Source organism: Clytia hemisphaerica, unplaced genomic scaffold, assembly GCF_902728285.1.
Source record: "Clytia hemisphaerica strain Z4C2 unplaced genomic scaffold, Clytia hemisphaerica genome assembly, whole genome shotgun sequence".
In the NCBI taxonomy this organism is placed as follows: Eukaryota; Metazoa; Cnidaria; class Hydrozoa; order Leptothecata; family Clytiidae; genus Clytia; species Clytia hemisphaerica.
The window spans coordinates 898913-913414 of record NW_027103598.1 but is presented as its reverse complement, the minus strand read 5'-3'; the positions used below and the strand labels follow the sequence as shown (position 1 = coordinate 913414).

At 35.2% G+C, this 14502-nt stretch overlaps 1 protein-coding gene and 1 long non-coding RNA gene across 2 annotated transcripts; one reads left to right on the top strand and one right to left on the bottom strand.

Annotated features, from left to right (window-relative positions):
• Window positions 1–3676: 3676 nt before the first annotated feature.
• On the bottom strand, window positions 3677–6741 carry LOC136801908 (uncharacterized). Its single transcript, XR_010845926.1, has 2 exons — window positions 6665–6741; window positions 3677–3987 (listed from the first exon to the last, which is right to left on the bottom strand). It is a non-coding gene; the product is annotated as an uncharacterized lncRNA (long non-coding RNA).
• Window positions 6742–11852: 5111 nt separating this feature from the next.
• Window positions 11853–14329, top strand: LOC136801907 (ATPase family gene 2 protein homolog A-like). Its single transcript, XM_067058587.1, has one exon. The coding sequence runs from the start codon at window positions 11917–11919 to the stop codon at window positions 14206–14208; it is 2292 nt and encodes a 763-aa protein (XP_066914688.1). The 5' UTR covers window positions 11853–11916; the 3' UTR covers window positions 14209–14329.
• The last annotated feature ends 173 nt before the right edge of the window (window positions 14330–14502 follow it).

The window sequence follows — 14502 nt, the reverse complement described above, 5'->3', positions numbered from 1 at the left end:
GAATATCCAATATTTTCACAATTAACATTGCACTCAGCCAGGCATGAAATACTTATTGTTTGGTATCAATTTTTTTTTCAAAATTATCAAAAACTTATTATTTTATCGTGTCATTAATTCGAGACAGGTTTCTAACAATTTCAATTTAATTGAATCGATATTTTGGGGGCCACTAACCTCTGTTTTGACAATCATTTGTATGAAAATGAGAAAAGTAAATTTTGACTTTTTATAAGTTGTAAGGCATTGCCTTCATACCTATTGATAGTAATTTGATGTTGATCCCAATCAAAAATAGTGTGACATTTTGAAAAATACCTAAAAACAACTTTTTGTCATAGCTGATGAAGTCTTTAAAAATCGATAAGTCTTGAAATTTTACAATGTTGTGGGTAATACTAAGACATTATAACTTTTTTTTTCGTTAACCGGGCTAAAATGTGGCTTCAACTCAAAATTTATATCTTTTTTAGAAATGTAAACAACACAAATTAGACAAGAGATCTTAGAATGGGACTTTCTTAACTTGACAGAGGAAAGGTTGAATTTTTTAAAAAATGTTTTAAATTTACATACTTTCTAGCTGTTAAATGTACTTTTTTTTGGCTTACCTTTCGATAATTTTTAATGTGACTTTGTAAGTCACAAAATTGTACTTACAACAAAATTTTTGTAATTTTTTACACCTACTGGTGTTATACTTTAATGACTGAGTGCCAAAAACTTAAAAAAAGAATAAGGAAAAGAAAGACACTTTTTGCTGTCCTGATATGAAACATGTCTGATATGAAACGGAAACACTTATGTAAAAACAAAACCTTTAATTCACAAGAAAATTTTTCAACATTCCCTATTTTCTGAATTCACTAGAAAGATTTCAATTTGGATAGACGTTTTGGGGGACACGTCATCTATATTACTAAACGTAGAATGTGAGTGAGCCGTGAGGGGGCCCTTATGGATTTTTGAGATGGGGGTTCGAGAGTTACGTGACCGATTTTTTGGTTGGATGGTTGGGTGGGTGGGTGGTTGGGTGGTTGAAAACGAAAGCGAAAGTGGTCAAGGAAGAGTGTAAAAATTAGCGTTTTTTTTAAGAAGTCGTTGCAGTGCAAATCTTTCGCAAATTTAAAAACCCACTTTCCCTTGGAAATAATTGACGTTTTTTGTTTTTTTGGGACCCTTGGGGCACAAGGTACCTGTTGACCGCAAAAATTTCTAAATTCGCGAATTGACCGTTGAAAACATTAGGGGTAAAGGGACCCAATGACGTCATAGATTTGGGAGAAACTTCAAAATGCGATATCTCGAGTTTGAAAAGGAGTTGGGAGGCCGTTGACCCCTCATTGGATCGAGAATTCTAAGGGGAATAAGATGGGAGGGGTTACAAGGCTTGAAAGTGACTTTGAAATTTGGCTGAAATTTCAGGCGTTTTTAGTTGATAACGTCATAAAAACAGGAAAAATGTGATAACTCGAGATTGAAAAGGAGTTAGGAGATGGTTGAGCCCTCATTGGATCGGAAATTTAATTTAGAATACGTTGGGAGGGGTAAAAGAGGGTATATAGAGACTTTCGAAAATAAATATATTCAAATTAGGGCTTTTTGGGTCCGATGACGTCATCAAAAACGGAAAAATACAATATCTTGAGTTTGAGAAGGATTTAAGCAATGGTTGACCCCTCATTCGATCGGAAATCAGCGAGAGAATCTTTTGGGTAAATAATTAATTCATTCCAGTGAAGTGAACAATTTATCACCGTTTCGATGACGTCATTTAGGGTCCAAATGACGTCACAAAGCATTAAATTTGCAATATTTTTAGTTTTCAGCCACCTAGAGAGGTAGTTTTACTTTCTTTGATCTTACAAATCAGATCTTTTTACCCTCCCCACCATCCAAAGGGCTTATGATGCGTTCAGCTTATCTACTCCTCGGCGGGTGCGACACCGGGTGACGGCTAGTCTATATACTAAAAGTCTAATTTTCTATGAGCTGTGGGGGAGCCATTATGGATTTTTTCCAAGTTTCTTTTTAAATCGAGCTCCGAGTGGGAAAACAGTAGAGTGCTCTTTTTTCGAAGCGGAGTACATTTCTTTTGAGACACCTCACCGGAAAACATGCCCACGGTTCCTTGCCGATCGGGAAACATGGCCCGGTTCGAAAGCGTATTTTTGATCGGACCATACTGCTTTCTAACAGTCAAAATAAAGATGGCGACAAAAATAAACAACTGGTTGCTACTGCTCTTTCGCTATTTTTCTTTGGTTTTTATGCTTTTAAATGAGTTGAATTGATTTGATTTTTGTGTGATTGTTACAAGAAATGGTTGATGATGAAGTGTTATCATTATTCTTTCCTGGATTTGATGCTTCGTTTGGTTTGGCATGAGAGATGCAATCTCTTGTATCCTTGAAAAACAGGACATTTTATCAACTTTCACGATAAACTTTCATTTACACAAATTCTAACAAGGACACAATATTTGTGGATAAATCTGACCATGCTAGGTATATTTGAAAAATTAAATACTTGCAACATCAAAAAAGTTTGAACTCACTTTTTTATGATGGTTGTCAAATGGTAGATGCGGTACTATTTATTTAACTCCCTGTCGATATTACATACCTCATTCCTACTTTTTAACACCAAACACAAAATGTACCAAATCTCGAGCAAAAAAAGTCATAACGAGTTTAAGACCCCTTTATCATAACCAATATATAAAATCCAAATCAAAGATAAATGTATCTTCCACTACATTAGAAGAATAATATTTTACAGAAAGGAATGTGCAAAGAATAAAATCAAATGGGAATGTTTGCAATATTTCAAGAGGTATATAGTAAATCACCGTGAACGATAACATAAAATAACGTTTTAGTAAAAATTTTGCAGCCAAGGACACAAAAAGTGAGAATTAGCATTTGAAATTTTGCAAACTTTGTGAATGCTGAAAATTTCTCGAAAATGCTGAATGTTCTTTCAGTAAAATTTTGTCCCTTCAAGTGTCTTGATTTTATACCCTCATTTTTCGTCTTCTTTTTACTTTTTTGAAAAGTAACGAAGAATTTAGATGATAAATTTTTGACCAAATTTGACAGTTGACCCCTCAAAATTTAAGTTTATCCTTTTTTCTTTCCCATGCAAAATGATTGATTCTTTAACAATTTGATAGAACTCAGGAAAATTCACTTCAAAGAGGGAGAATTTTTTCTGGGACATCAGGTAGTTCATAAAAAATCGACAAAATTCAGTACATTATAAGTTGGGTTTATCATGGGTTTATTCTAAGGGAGATCAAAGTTTTATACACTAAAATTTAAGGTAGGCCAGTGAAGTCAAGTTTGAAGATATTCTTTATTAGAAAAACAGTTAAAAGCAGTCAAAACGCAATTTACCTTACCTCCTGAGTTTGTCTTTGTTATGCTAAAATATAACAAACCTTTGTCATGCTGTCTAATTACAAAAACCTCCAATCACTACTTCTCGCCATCTTGTTTCACTTTAAATGCCGTGTTTTAAAATTCCTTAGCTAAATTATATGGGATTATAGGGAAAAGGTTTTCTCCAGGTTTTTTCAATCCCGGGATTAAACTACGAGGGCGGTTCCGCACGCTTATTTTTCTTTCGGCGTTGAGCGCCCCGGGGATACTTAACAATAAAAGAGATTTTAAGATTAATGTTGAAAAGCATATTTTTTCGATAAATTTAGGCGATACTCAACAAAAAATAAGGTGGTTTTAAACAAATCTTTGACAAATTGGCGTTTCTTTCTGTTCTCATATATGCAAATCACGTCGAAAAAAGAATATATTTCCGCCTTTACTTTCACGTTTGCTTTCGTGTTACGCGATTCCAATTGGATGAATACCGCTCGCTAACAAATTCTGATTGGCTGTAAGTCTTTAGCTTCGGGATTCTGATTGGATCATTTCCCGCGTCACGGTTGAATTTTGATTGGTTGAAAGTTTCTGATTGGATGAATACCTGAAAAGTAAACAATAGTATGTAAGTATTTTGCTTATCAAAACCTAAAGATTTCCAGGGGGTTTTATTTACTTTGCATGACGATAATTAAGCCTACAAAACACCGAGAAAAAAAACCAACATAGAACAGGTGTATTTTGTAATGTAGAATATGATAGCGTGAATCTTTTTGAAATTCTATGTCATGATTTTTTCTCAATGCCCCGTAACTATGCCCGGGGTACCTGTTGCTAAGACCTTATGTTAAAAACGAAAGCGATTACTACGGCAAAAAGTAGCGATTTTCGTAATACCTCAAATATTGATACTTGACTGTACTGTAGGCGTTCTGATGTACCGTAAAAAAAGAATCAAGAAAGAGAAAACTTTGTAAACTTTGTACAATTTAATAGAGCATGAAGAGTAGATCTCAAAGATGGGTCCATCTGATTTGGCAGACTTAATCCCCTAGAAATAGAAAATATGTCCAAAAATGCAAATTTTTATGTTAATGTGAAAAATCACTTCCTTCTTCGTTTTGATGAGTAGATCTCAGCATTTTTAGAAGAGTCTGCAAAGTTTCAAACTCAACAAATATATCAAACTCTTGCTATTCTGGAGTACTGTTCAGTTCTATGGAACCATGGCACTGTCAGTCTTATTCAAAGACTTAAAAAAATCTTATTCAAAGCAAATAAGAGGAATCTTATTCAGATAGGTTTAAAGCAAATAGCATAGGAGGAACTATACGCATTTGGGAAAGTCTCAAACAGCTCAAGATAGCAACTCCAGAAGATTTTTCAAATTTTAATTTTTTTTTCAAAACCTATCCTATCTTGTAGAGCTTTGAAAAAGAAAGAAAATGAGGGGTCATAGGCCTCCAGAGGATAAGTGGTTGTAAAGATATTCAAATTTTAGTGTCAAAGATTTGACTAAAAATGTCAAAAAAAAGGTTAGGAAAATAGCTTGGAAAAATTCGAAAAATGTCAAAAAAGAGAAGAAAAAAAATTTTCCAGTCATGCTTCTTCAATTTTGCATATCTCTTTTTCTAGTGTAGTTAGAGACCTGAAATTTGGAGGGAATATTCTTTGATGGTGTTAGAATATTATTATGTAAAAATATTTGTAAAATATTTAGTATATTTATCAAAATAACGAAAGATATATCTTTTTTTGAAAAAAGAAGACATTGCATTGTTTTATTTTTGTTTTTGAAGAAAAGTAGCTTGGAAAAGATTGAAATGAGTCAAAAAAGGTGGTAGGACCCATTTTCAAGGGGCCTCTGGAAATAGAGGAACAAAAACTTATGAGTAAAGAATAAGTTTTTCTGAAAGGAGAAACTCCAAATGAAAAGAAAATCAATTTCGGCAGAAAAAAAAACTTTTTTTTGGGACATTCCCATGCAAAAGAAACAAAAAAGTGAAAAAATCTACATGAAAATGAAAGAACTAAAATTAGCGAATGTGATTTTTGAATTCCTCACCCTTTTTCTGATAAACATACAAAGTTTCAGCCTTCAAATACATTTTCCTCCGTTTCCAGACACATTTGTTCATCAATAGTTGCAATTTTGTTTTCTCCCGTCGGCAAACAATTTTCAAAATGTTGCAAAACGTTCGGCATTTTACCAATTTGCCGTCTAGCCCGTGTCCACAGTGTTATATACCGCTGGAAAGCTAAGATCACGGGCTTTCCTTTAGTAAAAACCGGAACGCTTTAGCATACATAGAAAAAAAGTTCGAAGGGTTCAAAGTTCACGGAAAAATGAAACATTTGGTTTGACGTCAACGAAAGTTGCATGACTTCTGGAGTCGCTACTCAAGATATACTCACTTCAAAAAAGGAGAGTGCTATAGGATCAAATATACTGGGAAAACATAATATATAATAGTACCACCAAATATCAATAAATGCCTTCAAATCGAAAGAGCACCTTTAGGACAAATTTGTGTTATCAAATAAATTGGATATTAAAAAAATGCACCTCAAGACAGGCACAGGGTGCAGGAGAGTTGACTCAAACTCAAATTTTAGACATGATAATAGAGCAAAAGCGCGTCAGTACCGCCACAAGACAAGTGTATCGAAGCAATCGAACCGCAAATCCTGGGTAATATTCCATTGCAATTAGATAACGTTTGAAAATAGAATGTCAATATTTATGATAGGACCCTGCCGACGCACCAGACTTAATGTAATGAACACCGGACACGCGAAAGTCCAGTGTAAGATGAGAATTTTTTTTACCACCGGACAATCTCTACACCGGACTAAAGGAAGTCGGATGTCCCGTGTCGGAGAAGGATTTTCTCCACCGGACAATCAAAACACATAACCAGTCCGGTGCGTCCGGTGTTTCTTAATTTTTTGTTTCATAAAATGTCCTGCGTCCAAAATTCCCTGTATGCAACACCGGACTGACACCGGACTTATTGCGTCCGTTGTAGCGAAAGGATACTTTTTGCCACCGGACAAATACAACAGACAGTCCGGTGCGTCGGCAGGGTCCTTTTATGATTGCCTTTCAATCCATGATTCAGCGTTCGATTCATTTTGCTTTGTCCTCGAAAGTAAAAGTAAGTATACCGTCTGATCTGGTTTTTTACCTCTATCTACCTATTAAGACTTTCCAAAAGCTGAAAAGACAATTATCAGACTTTTGAAAATAGGAACCCTGTCCAGTGAAACTCGTTCTATACCATTTTTTTTGTGTGTTTGACAGTTTGATTTTGGCTAATTTTCGTCCATGAAGCTCCCGCATCAATTCCGCACCAGCTTAGCAGCCTAGCAATACTTTCTCTGTGAATTGAGAAGTAAATGCTTCAGAATAAAACGTGTAGTTTACAGACCAATTTTGTAAATTTAAATTAGGAATTTTGCTTTATTTTTGGTTTTAAATCTAAAAAATTTTAACTCAATATAAATTTGATATACGTATAAAAATGAAAATTTTCAAAGTTTTATGTATTTTATTTGTATGTAGGATAGTTTGACCTAAGCTGAAGGATCTGGTTTTTGTCATTATTTGCATGCGCATTTTATATTTTTACATGTCGGCCAACTTTCTTTTCAAATCGTCAAACGTGGGTACAGAACTTCCACAAAGATTATATACAACATGGACAAACCAAAGTTAGCTCGTGTAAGTCGCATGTTATCAATATTCACTCTTTCAAATTTCATATAACGTAATCAAATTCCTTACAACCAGTTTTTATGCAACTAAACTCATTTCATAGGAAAATTTTAGCTGGTAGGCAACTAAGGGATCTTTGACAAAAAACTTTCGAATTTTTTATCGACATTGGGCCGATAAGTGGGTGGGGGGGGGGTTCCATGTAGTACAAATAAAGAACAAGTATTGAGACGAAAATCCTTTCAGCCAATTTCTTTCTGATTTCGTCCACAAACTCCACTGAAAGCATAGTATGAACGCGAAACACGAACGAAGTGTAAACTTTTCAATATATCTCCAGAACTAACAGATTTTTTGAAATTCTGTAAAAAGGTCTAAGTTCCTGAATAGTTTTACTATGTTCTATGGAAAAATCATAAGCATCAGTCAAATACTCGTTCATCTATTTAAGATCGAAGACAAAGGGAACCATGATGGCCACCCCTACTGAAAATTTCAGATCAAAACAAACAAGGAATTAATTCCTGTAACTCGAAGAAAATTGGAAAAAACTGGTTTTTGACTGTTTCTGATCCTAAAGTGCTATTTTTTGGTAAAAGCTATACAATTTATGTTTGGATTTCTAGAAAGCTTACCCATTCATTGTTAATACATTTTTTATTTGAAAGTAATCTCTTCATGGAATAAAAAGATATAGTCAAATCTTGTAGGGTCATTTTTCAAAATTTTTTTGCCAAATTCAATTTTCGCATTTCGCCATTTTACCCTACGCAAATGCACGTGGCGCGCTTGTTCGCAGCTTTAAAAGTACAGTTTTGAACTAGCTTTGATAAAAAAACTCTTTTATCATTGGCCAGCGCGCTGCCTTTACCTTCGAAATGTTGCGACTTCATCTCTTCATTTTAAATTTGTGATTAACAATATCAATGGTATGAAAAAACTCAATGTTGGCACAAATAGACAAAAATTCAACGATGACGGGTGGGAAGGCGATGGCGGACAATATTGGAGGAAATTGTGTTTTCAAAGATGTAAAAGTTACATTTAAAAAATTTTGGCCGATAAGAGCAAGGGTGGGGGTGGGGTCTGAAGCTTATTGGCCCAATGCTGATAAAAAATTCAAAAGTTTTGTGTCGAAGACCCCTAATACACCTTTCCTGTTATCCATTTTGTAGTTTCTGGGATGGTGTAAACAAACCTGCTTTTGTCTGCGTATCCTGCTGGGGTCTCAAATAACTTGTGTGTGTTGTCTGACTTACTGATAATTTGCTAACTTTTCGAAATCTGTGTGCGCATTATTTTGTTGCTCTCCACCGCTTGGTCTCTGGGCAGTCTGGGAAATCCCTCATTGCAGTATACTGCAATTGTGGTAGTTTTCATTCATGGTTAGCCTACAAAGGCTTGTAATGGCTACATATAGTGCTGGTCAATAAAGATAAACAAACATCAACTGTAAAAAATCGAACGAGAAGATAGCTTTTCTTTATTAAAAGAATCTGATCTACAGCAAAAATATTTTGTCTGTGCGTTAAAAAGGTATGATCAATCATGTACCAAAATTGCCTGTTTTCTCCTTCTGTTTCTTGAATATACTGGAATTGCGGTACTGCTATTGCAGTAAAAAATTGCTATGTATATACCGCAATTGAGGGATTTCCCTGACTGCTGGAGGTACCTGTTTTTGCTTGCGTTTCCTTAGGTTAAGTTAGTTTGAGCTTTTCTTAAGTTCTATCAATTAAAATCCCTCAAATTTAGGTATGTTCTTTCTATTCATTATATTAGGGGCCATTGACAAAAGAAAATCCTTATTTTAGCCTCAGGCTCAGCTTAAACGGTGTACTAATTCCAACTTTTGTTCTTGCTTTTGAAACTTATGTAAACATTCCGGTATGTTTCTGATGTACTTGACTACCGGTTGTCAAACCGGGATAAAACAGGGGTACTGCAATAAAAAGTTATGTAAGAAAGACCATCATCTCAACGTTCTTAACCAATAACCTTTGATAGAATCGTTCCCCTAATTGTCTTCCTCTATCTTATGTACTTCAGAAAAACCAAAAACATTTCCCTTAAAAGGTTAGCCTTACAAAGCCCTAGCTATTAATATAACCCCCTGGTTGAATCTTTGTTTTCTTATCCTGTAAATATAACGAACAGCTATTCTACAATATTGCTGTCACATGACTTTTTTCTACCGTGTGATGCAAATCGCACATTTTCATTGGATTGAATTCAGTTGATTTGATTTGATTTTGATTATTTCTTTTTCTTTTGCCATTATGTAATAAAAATTCTACAATGTTTGGGGAACTCAAATATCTAAAAGTTTTTCTATTTTCATGGAAAAATGAGCTTTATAGGCAATTACTTTGCCAAAGGTTTGACTTTTCTTTGTGAATTTTCATCTTCAATCTTTATTTTAATCTTGGTATTTTCTAGAACTATTTGGGAGTAGAGAGCTTTTTACATATCTTAAAAAGGTTTACTAATTCTTTAGATATAGTCAAAAGTTTGACATCGGTGAAAACTTATTTCTTTGATCGAACATTGACACATGTTTTTTCCAAATCATCAGACACATGTGCTCTCACCTAATAATGAGTTCATTTCCCTCCCAAACAATTTTGTTGGCACACATTTTCCAAGGCCATATCTGAGAAGTTTGAATTTCGGGAAAGGTGTATTGTGCAATTGGCGTTGGCCTTCCCTAACCCCTTGCAGGCAATAGATTGAACATGGTAGTTAAGTCTAGGAATACTACTAAATAAAGGGACATTGCTTATAATGAGGGACAGTCATTATGATAACAGGTTATGTTTTATCTTCCACTTTAAAGGCTGTTTTTACCAAAATTTTAGTGATTTCATGAGGGGCAGCGTCAGTGAGCCAGTTGTTAAAAAGGCATGAGAAATGATGTAAGAAAGGGAATCCCTAGATTATTGGACACTGTCCCTAAATTCAGGAACTAAAAAACTCTAAATATCTTATGAAAGGTGCACAAGAGGTTTCTAAATTGGCACTTCATTGGAATGTGCACAAGAGGTTTCTAAATTGGCACTTCATTGGAATTGTGTTATTACAGCCATCTTTGTTAAGTTAGAATTCAAAAAATTAACGCAGACAAAGGCTCAATCAGCAAATTTGATATACTTTTGTTTATTAAAAAAGTGCATGTGAAATGTGTAAAGTCTATTCTTGATTCTCAGAATTTTTATTTGTTAAAAGCACAGGAAAAAGTAGCTGTAACAAAAATAACTCTAGCATAAACTCCCTTATTTTTCATGTGAGATATTTGGGGTAGTTTTTGATTATTTTCTTTTTCTTTTTTCTTTCCAGGTTATGAAGATTCTTGGAAGAACTGGCTCACAAGGTCAATGTACACAGGTAAAAAGTCTATCTATATTTCTTGCCAGTCTTTTTCTTTCTCGTGGGGATCTACAGTGATATGTTTGAATACTCTTGGTTGTGTATAGTTCATTTTAGTAGGCCTGGGTTAATGAAATTTCATTAAAATTGTACAAATTTGGAACAAAGTTGACAGTTGGGCAAACCTATAATTTCAAAAGCCAAGGCATGAAGGCACAATGAAAGTTAACATTTTTGGTGGTAGTTTTTAACTGGGGTCCGGTTGTCCGAATCAAGTTTTGATTATTTTGTGAAACGTGTCATAAAGCCCAGCTAGAATCATTTACAATTCAAATTTCTAAAGTGCTGATAACTTCTGAACTATTTATGCAATCATTTTCAAATTTTGACACATGCCAGGCATTGACAATGTGAATAGCACACCGCTATGCAAACGTCATAATTATTACTTTTAACATTTGACCGAAATTCAATCCCACAATCCTTTTCATCTTGATTCGTAATGCGTGCAAGTTATTACTTTTGTATCGTCAATAAGTGTAATTGACTTGCGAAAGCAATTAATGCAAAGGATGATGGGATCAAAACTCGGACAAACAGTAAATTTGATGTCTATTTTTAGAATCACTATGGTATGCTATTGAAAAAATAATTTTAAAAGTTGATGTCATCATTTATGACGTTTACTCATCTTTCGCATGGATATTAAAAATTCTTAATGGAAATGCAAACCGGCAATTACACGCTTTTTCTTTTATAAGAATAACTTCTATAAGAATATCAGGGTGAGATTTCGGGTTTAAAACGATAGGCCTATTGTTTAGAACAATAGAAAAATAAGAATAATGCTTACCCTCAACCAAAGTACACTATTCTTATAAAAAAAAAGCGTGTATGTTAAGCAACAATTTTTATCTTTATGAATCTTCAAACAAAATCTGAATATTTTTATTGGATTGACATTTTTGTTATATTTTGGTGGAAATTTTGCTTTTTGGATGATGTCATCAATTTCTTTTTCTTTCTGGAATTTTGTGTCATGATGAAGAATATCTGTACCAATTTTCATGGCCATAGCTCTTCTTCCCCTGGGGCTATAAAAATCAAATCAGTTTGGGGTTAATAGGGTTAAGGTACTCTTCTCTTGTTAAATATTTAAGAGCTGTGGGAAAGGTTGGAAAATCTATTAAATGCTGCATTGGTGTCAGTAGTACATACAGTCCTGATAAGCAGGAATCACATAGTGCATTGCCTACCAGTCTGGAAACTTCGAAAGTTAAAAGAAAAGTTCGTTTTTGGATGGTATAGCCTTTTCCTTTAGTCTGACTAATGAGACTGATGGGTGCTTAATGCAAATTGAGAAGGATGAGGAAAGTGTGCTGTGCCAGTCTAGATCCTTACACTTATCGTCCTTCTTAATTTGCATTTCAGTGTTGAAGCATCTTGTGAATGAAAATGAGTGCCAAGAAGAAGCAGAAAAGTGGATGGTTGTTATGTGACCAGTGCGATAATAATGTGTTAACAAAGTCAGAACACAAGTGTGGTGTTGATACTGGATCGTATTTTGATGGAGAAAGACTGGTTGCTTTGGTTAGAAGCAATGATGCTATAAATGAACCAATGCTTGAATCGCAAAATCACTTAGTCTTGATACATCCAACGACCATCAAGTTGTGTTCATTTCAAGTAGCTGGTTCTATCCTCGTCACAAATGGAGTTCAGAAGACCTTTTGTATTGTATGGCCTTCAACCAAAGTCAGTCTGGGTGATGTGGTTATCAGTCCAGTTAAGCTTCGTTCGATTCAATGTCAGTATAATCAGAGTGTCCTTCTAGGCAGATTAACTTTACCGCCCGTCATTGCTGATTCTGCTCAAATTACGGTACCTGGAATTAAGTCAGTAAATTTTGACGAACTCAGAATATCAATCATTGATATCCTGGACAAGGCTTTGATATGTGCTGGAGATCATCTAGATGTTCTTTTTAACGGAGTAATCTATAACATTGTAATAGACAACGTTGAAGTGGATGTTTGTCAACAACTTTCTTCCTTGCAAATTGACATTGAATCCAAAATTGGTTACGTGTTTAGTAAAGAGCATACAGTTTTGGAGTTTGGTAAGGGTAGACCAGACTTGGAAGTTGAAGTACTACCTCTTCAACCTGCAAGACCATTTGGTGGCCTCCACAAGCAAGAACGTCATTTGAAAGACTTCATTCTTCATTCACTTGATAACAAGCTTTATAAGGAATACGGTATTTCCTTACCTAAAGGACTCTTAGCTTATGGTCCAAGTGGTACAGGTAAATCACTTTTAGTGAAATCTTATGTCAAACAATTTCCTGGTATATATACAAGGGAAATTAATGGACCTGAACTCACAAGTAAATTTTTTGGGGAAACAGAACAAAACCTGAGAGACATATTTACCGATTGTCAAGAGAACGCACCGTCAATACTTGTTATTGATGAATTTGATACATTGTGCCCTAAAAGAACTGACAACAGCAATGATTCAGAAAGGCGTATTGTTGCCACAATGTGTACCTTAATGGATTCGGTCGACCAATCTATGCCATTTGTTGCCATTGCATTAACAAACAAGCTTAATGATATCGATTCTGCATTACGGCGTGCTGGTAGATTCGAAAAGGAAGTTGAATTTTCAGTTCCTAACACCACAGAAAGAGCTGACATTCTTGTTAAATTGTTAAATGATACAAAGAATAACTTGACGGATGATGATATTTTACAGCTTGCTAGTACCACTCATGGATATGTCGGTGGTGATCTGAGTGCTCTTTGCAAGGAAGCTGGCTCTACTTTCATCAAGCGTAAGAATCGTGATCAATTGTTACCTGATTTGGTGACTAAAGATGATTTTTCCGACGCATTGTGTGTAGTTCGTCCAAGTGCACTCAAGGCAATGACAGTTGATGTACCAAAGGTCTATTGGAAGGATGTCGGTGGCCAGGATGAAGTGAAGCAAAAATTGAAAGAAGCTGTAGAATGGCCTCTCAAGCATTCTGCATCATTCAGTCGTCTCGGTATTAAGCCACCTTCTGGTTTGTTGTTATATGGACCACCAGGCTGCTCCAAAACTTTGACAGCTAAAGCCCTAGCCACTGAAAGTGATATTAATTTTATCTCGATCAAGGGACCAGAACTGTTCAATAAATACCTTGGAGAATCGGAACGTGCAGTGAGGGAGCTTTTCCATAAAGCGAGAATGTCAGCACCTACTATCGTATTCTTTGATGAAATTGATGCCCTGGGTGTTCAGAGGAAAGGCAAAGAGAATAATGCAGGAGATAAGGTTCTTGCTCAACTCCTTACAGAATTAGACGGCGTGGAATCCTTGACTGGTGTGATCGTAGTCGCTGCCACAAACCGACCTGACATTATCGATCCAGCACTGGTCCGACCTGGTCGTATTGATCGAATGGTTTACGTACCTTTGCCCAATGACAAAACCCGCCGCGAAATCTTTCAAATCCAGTTTCGGTCTATGCCTATCACTAGTGAAGTATCTATTGAGAAACTTGTTCGTTCAACGGAAGGTTACTCTGGCGCAGAGATATGTTCAGCTTGCCAAGAAGCAGGACTTGTGGCGCTTCGTGAAGATATAAACGCGACGAGCATTACAGAAAAACATTTTGAAAAAGCCTTAGAACAAGTTAAACCAGGAACCACAAAAGAAACTGTTCAATTCTATACAGAATTTTCTTTGACGCATTAGTTATGAACTGTAGACATGTCGTTCATAATATGAAATTTAAACCATTTATGGAATATTTTAGTTTATCATTCTACTTTTTACTTGATCTTATTTTTAGAAAATTGAATCGTATACATCTCAATTGATTGCACTTTTTCCATTCTCATCTAACAATTTAACAATTTGATTAAGCCTCTCCAGGCGGTAATTTCTTATTTGTATACTGATGGTGAAATAAATACATCAGATCAGATTTAAATATGAAGACAGGCTCTTCTCTCCAGTTAATTCTCAATTGATCGTCGGAAGGGATGC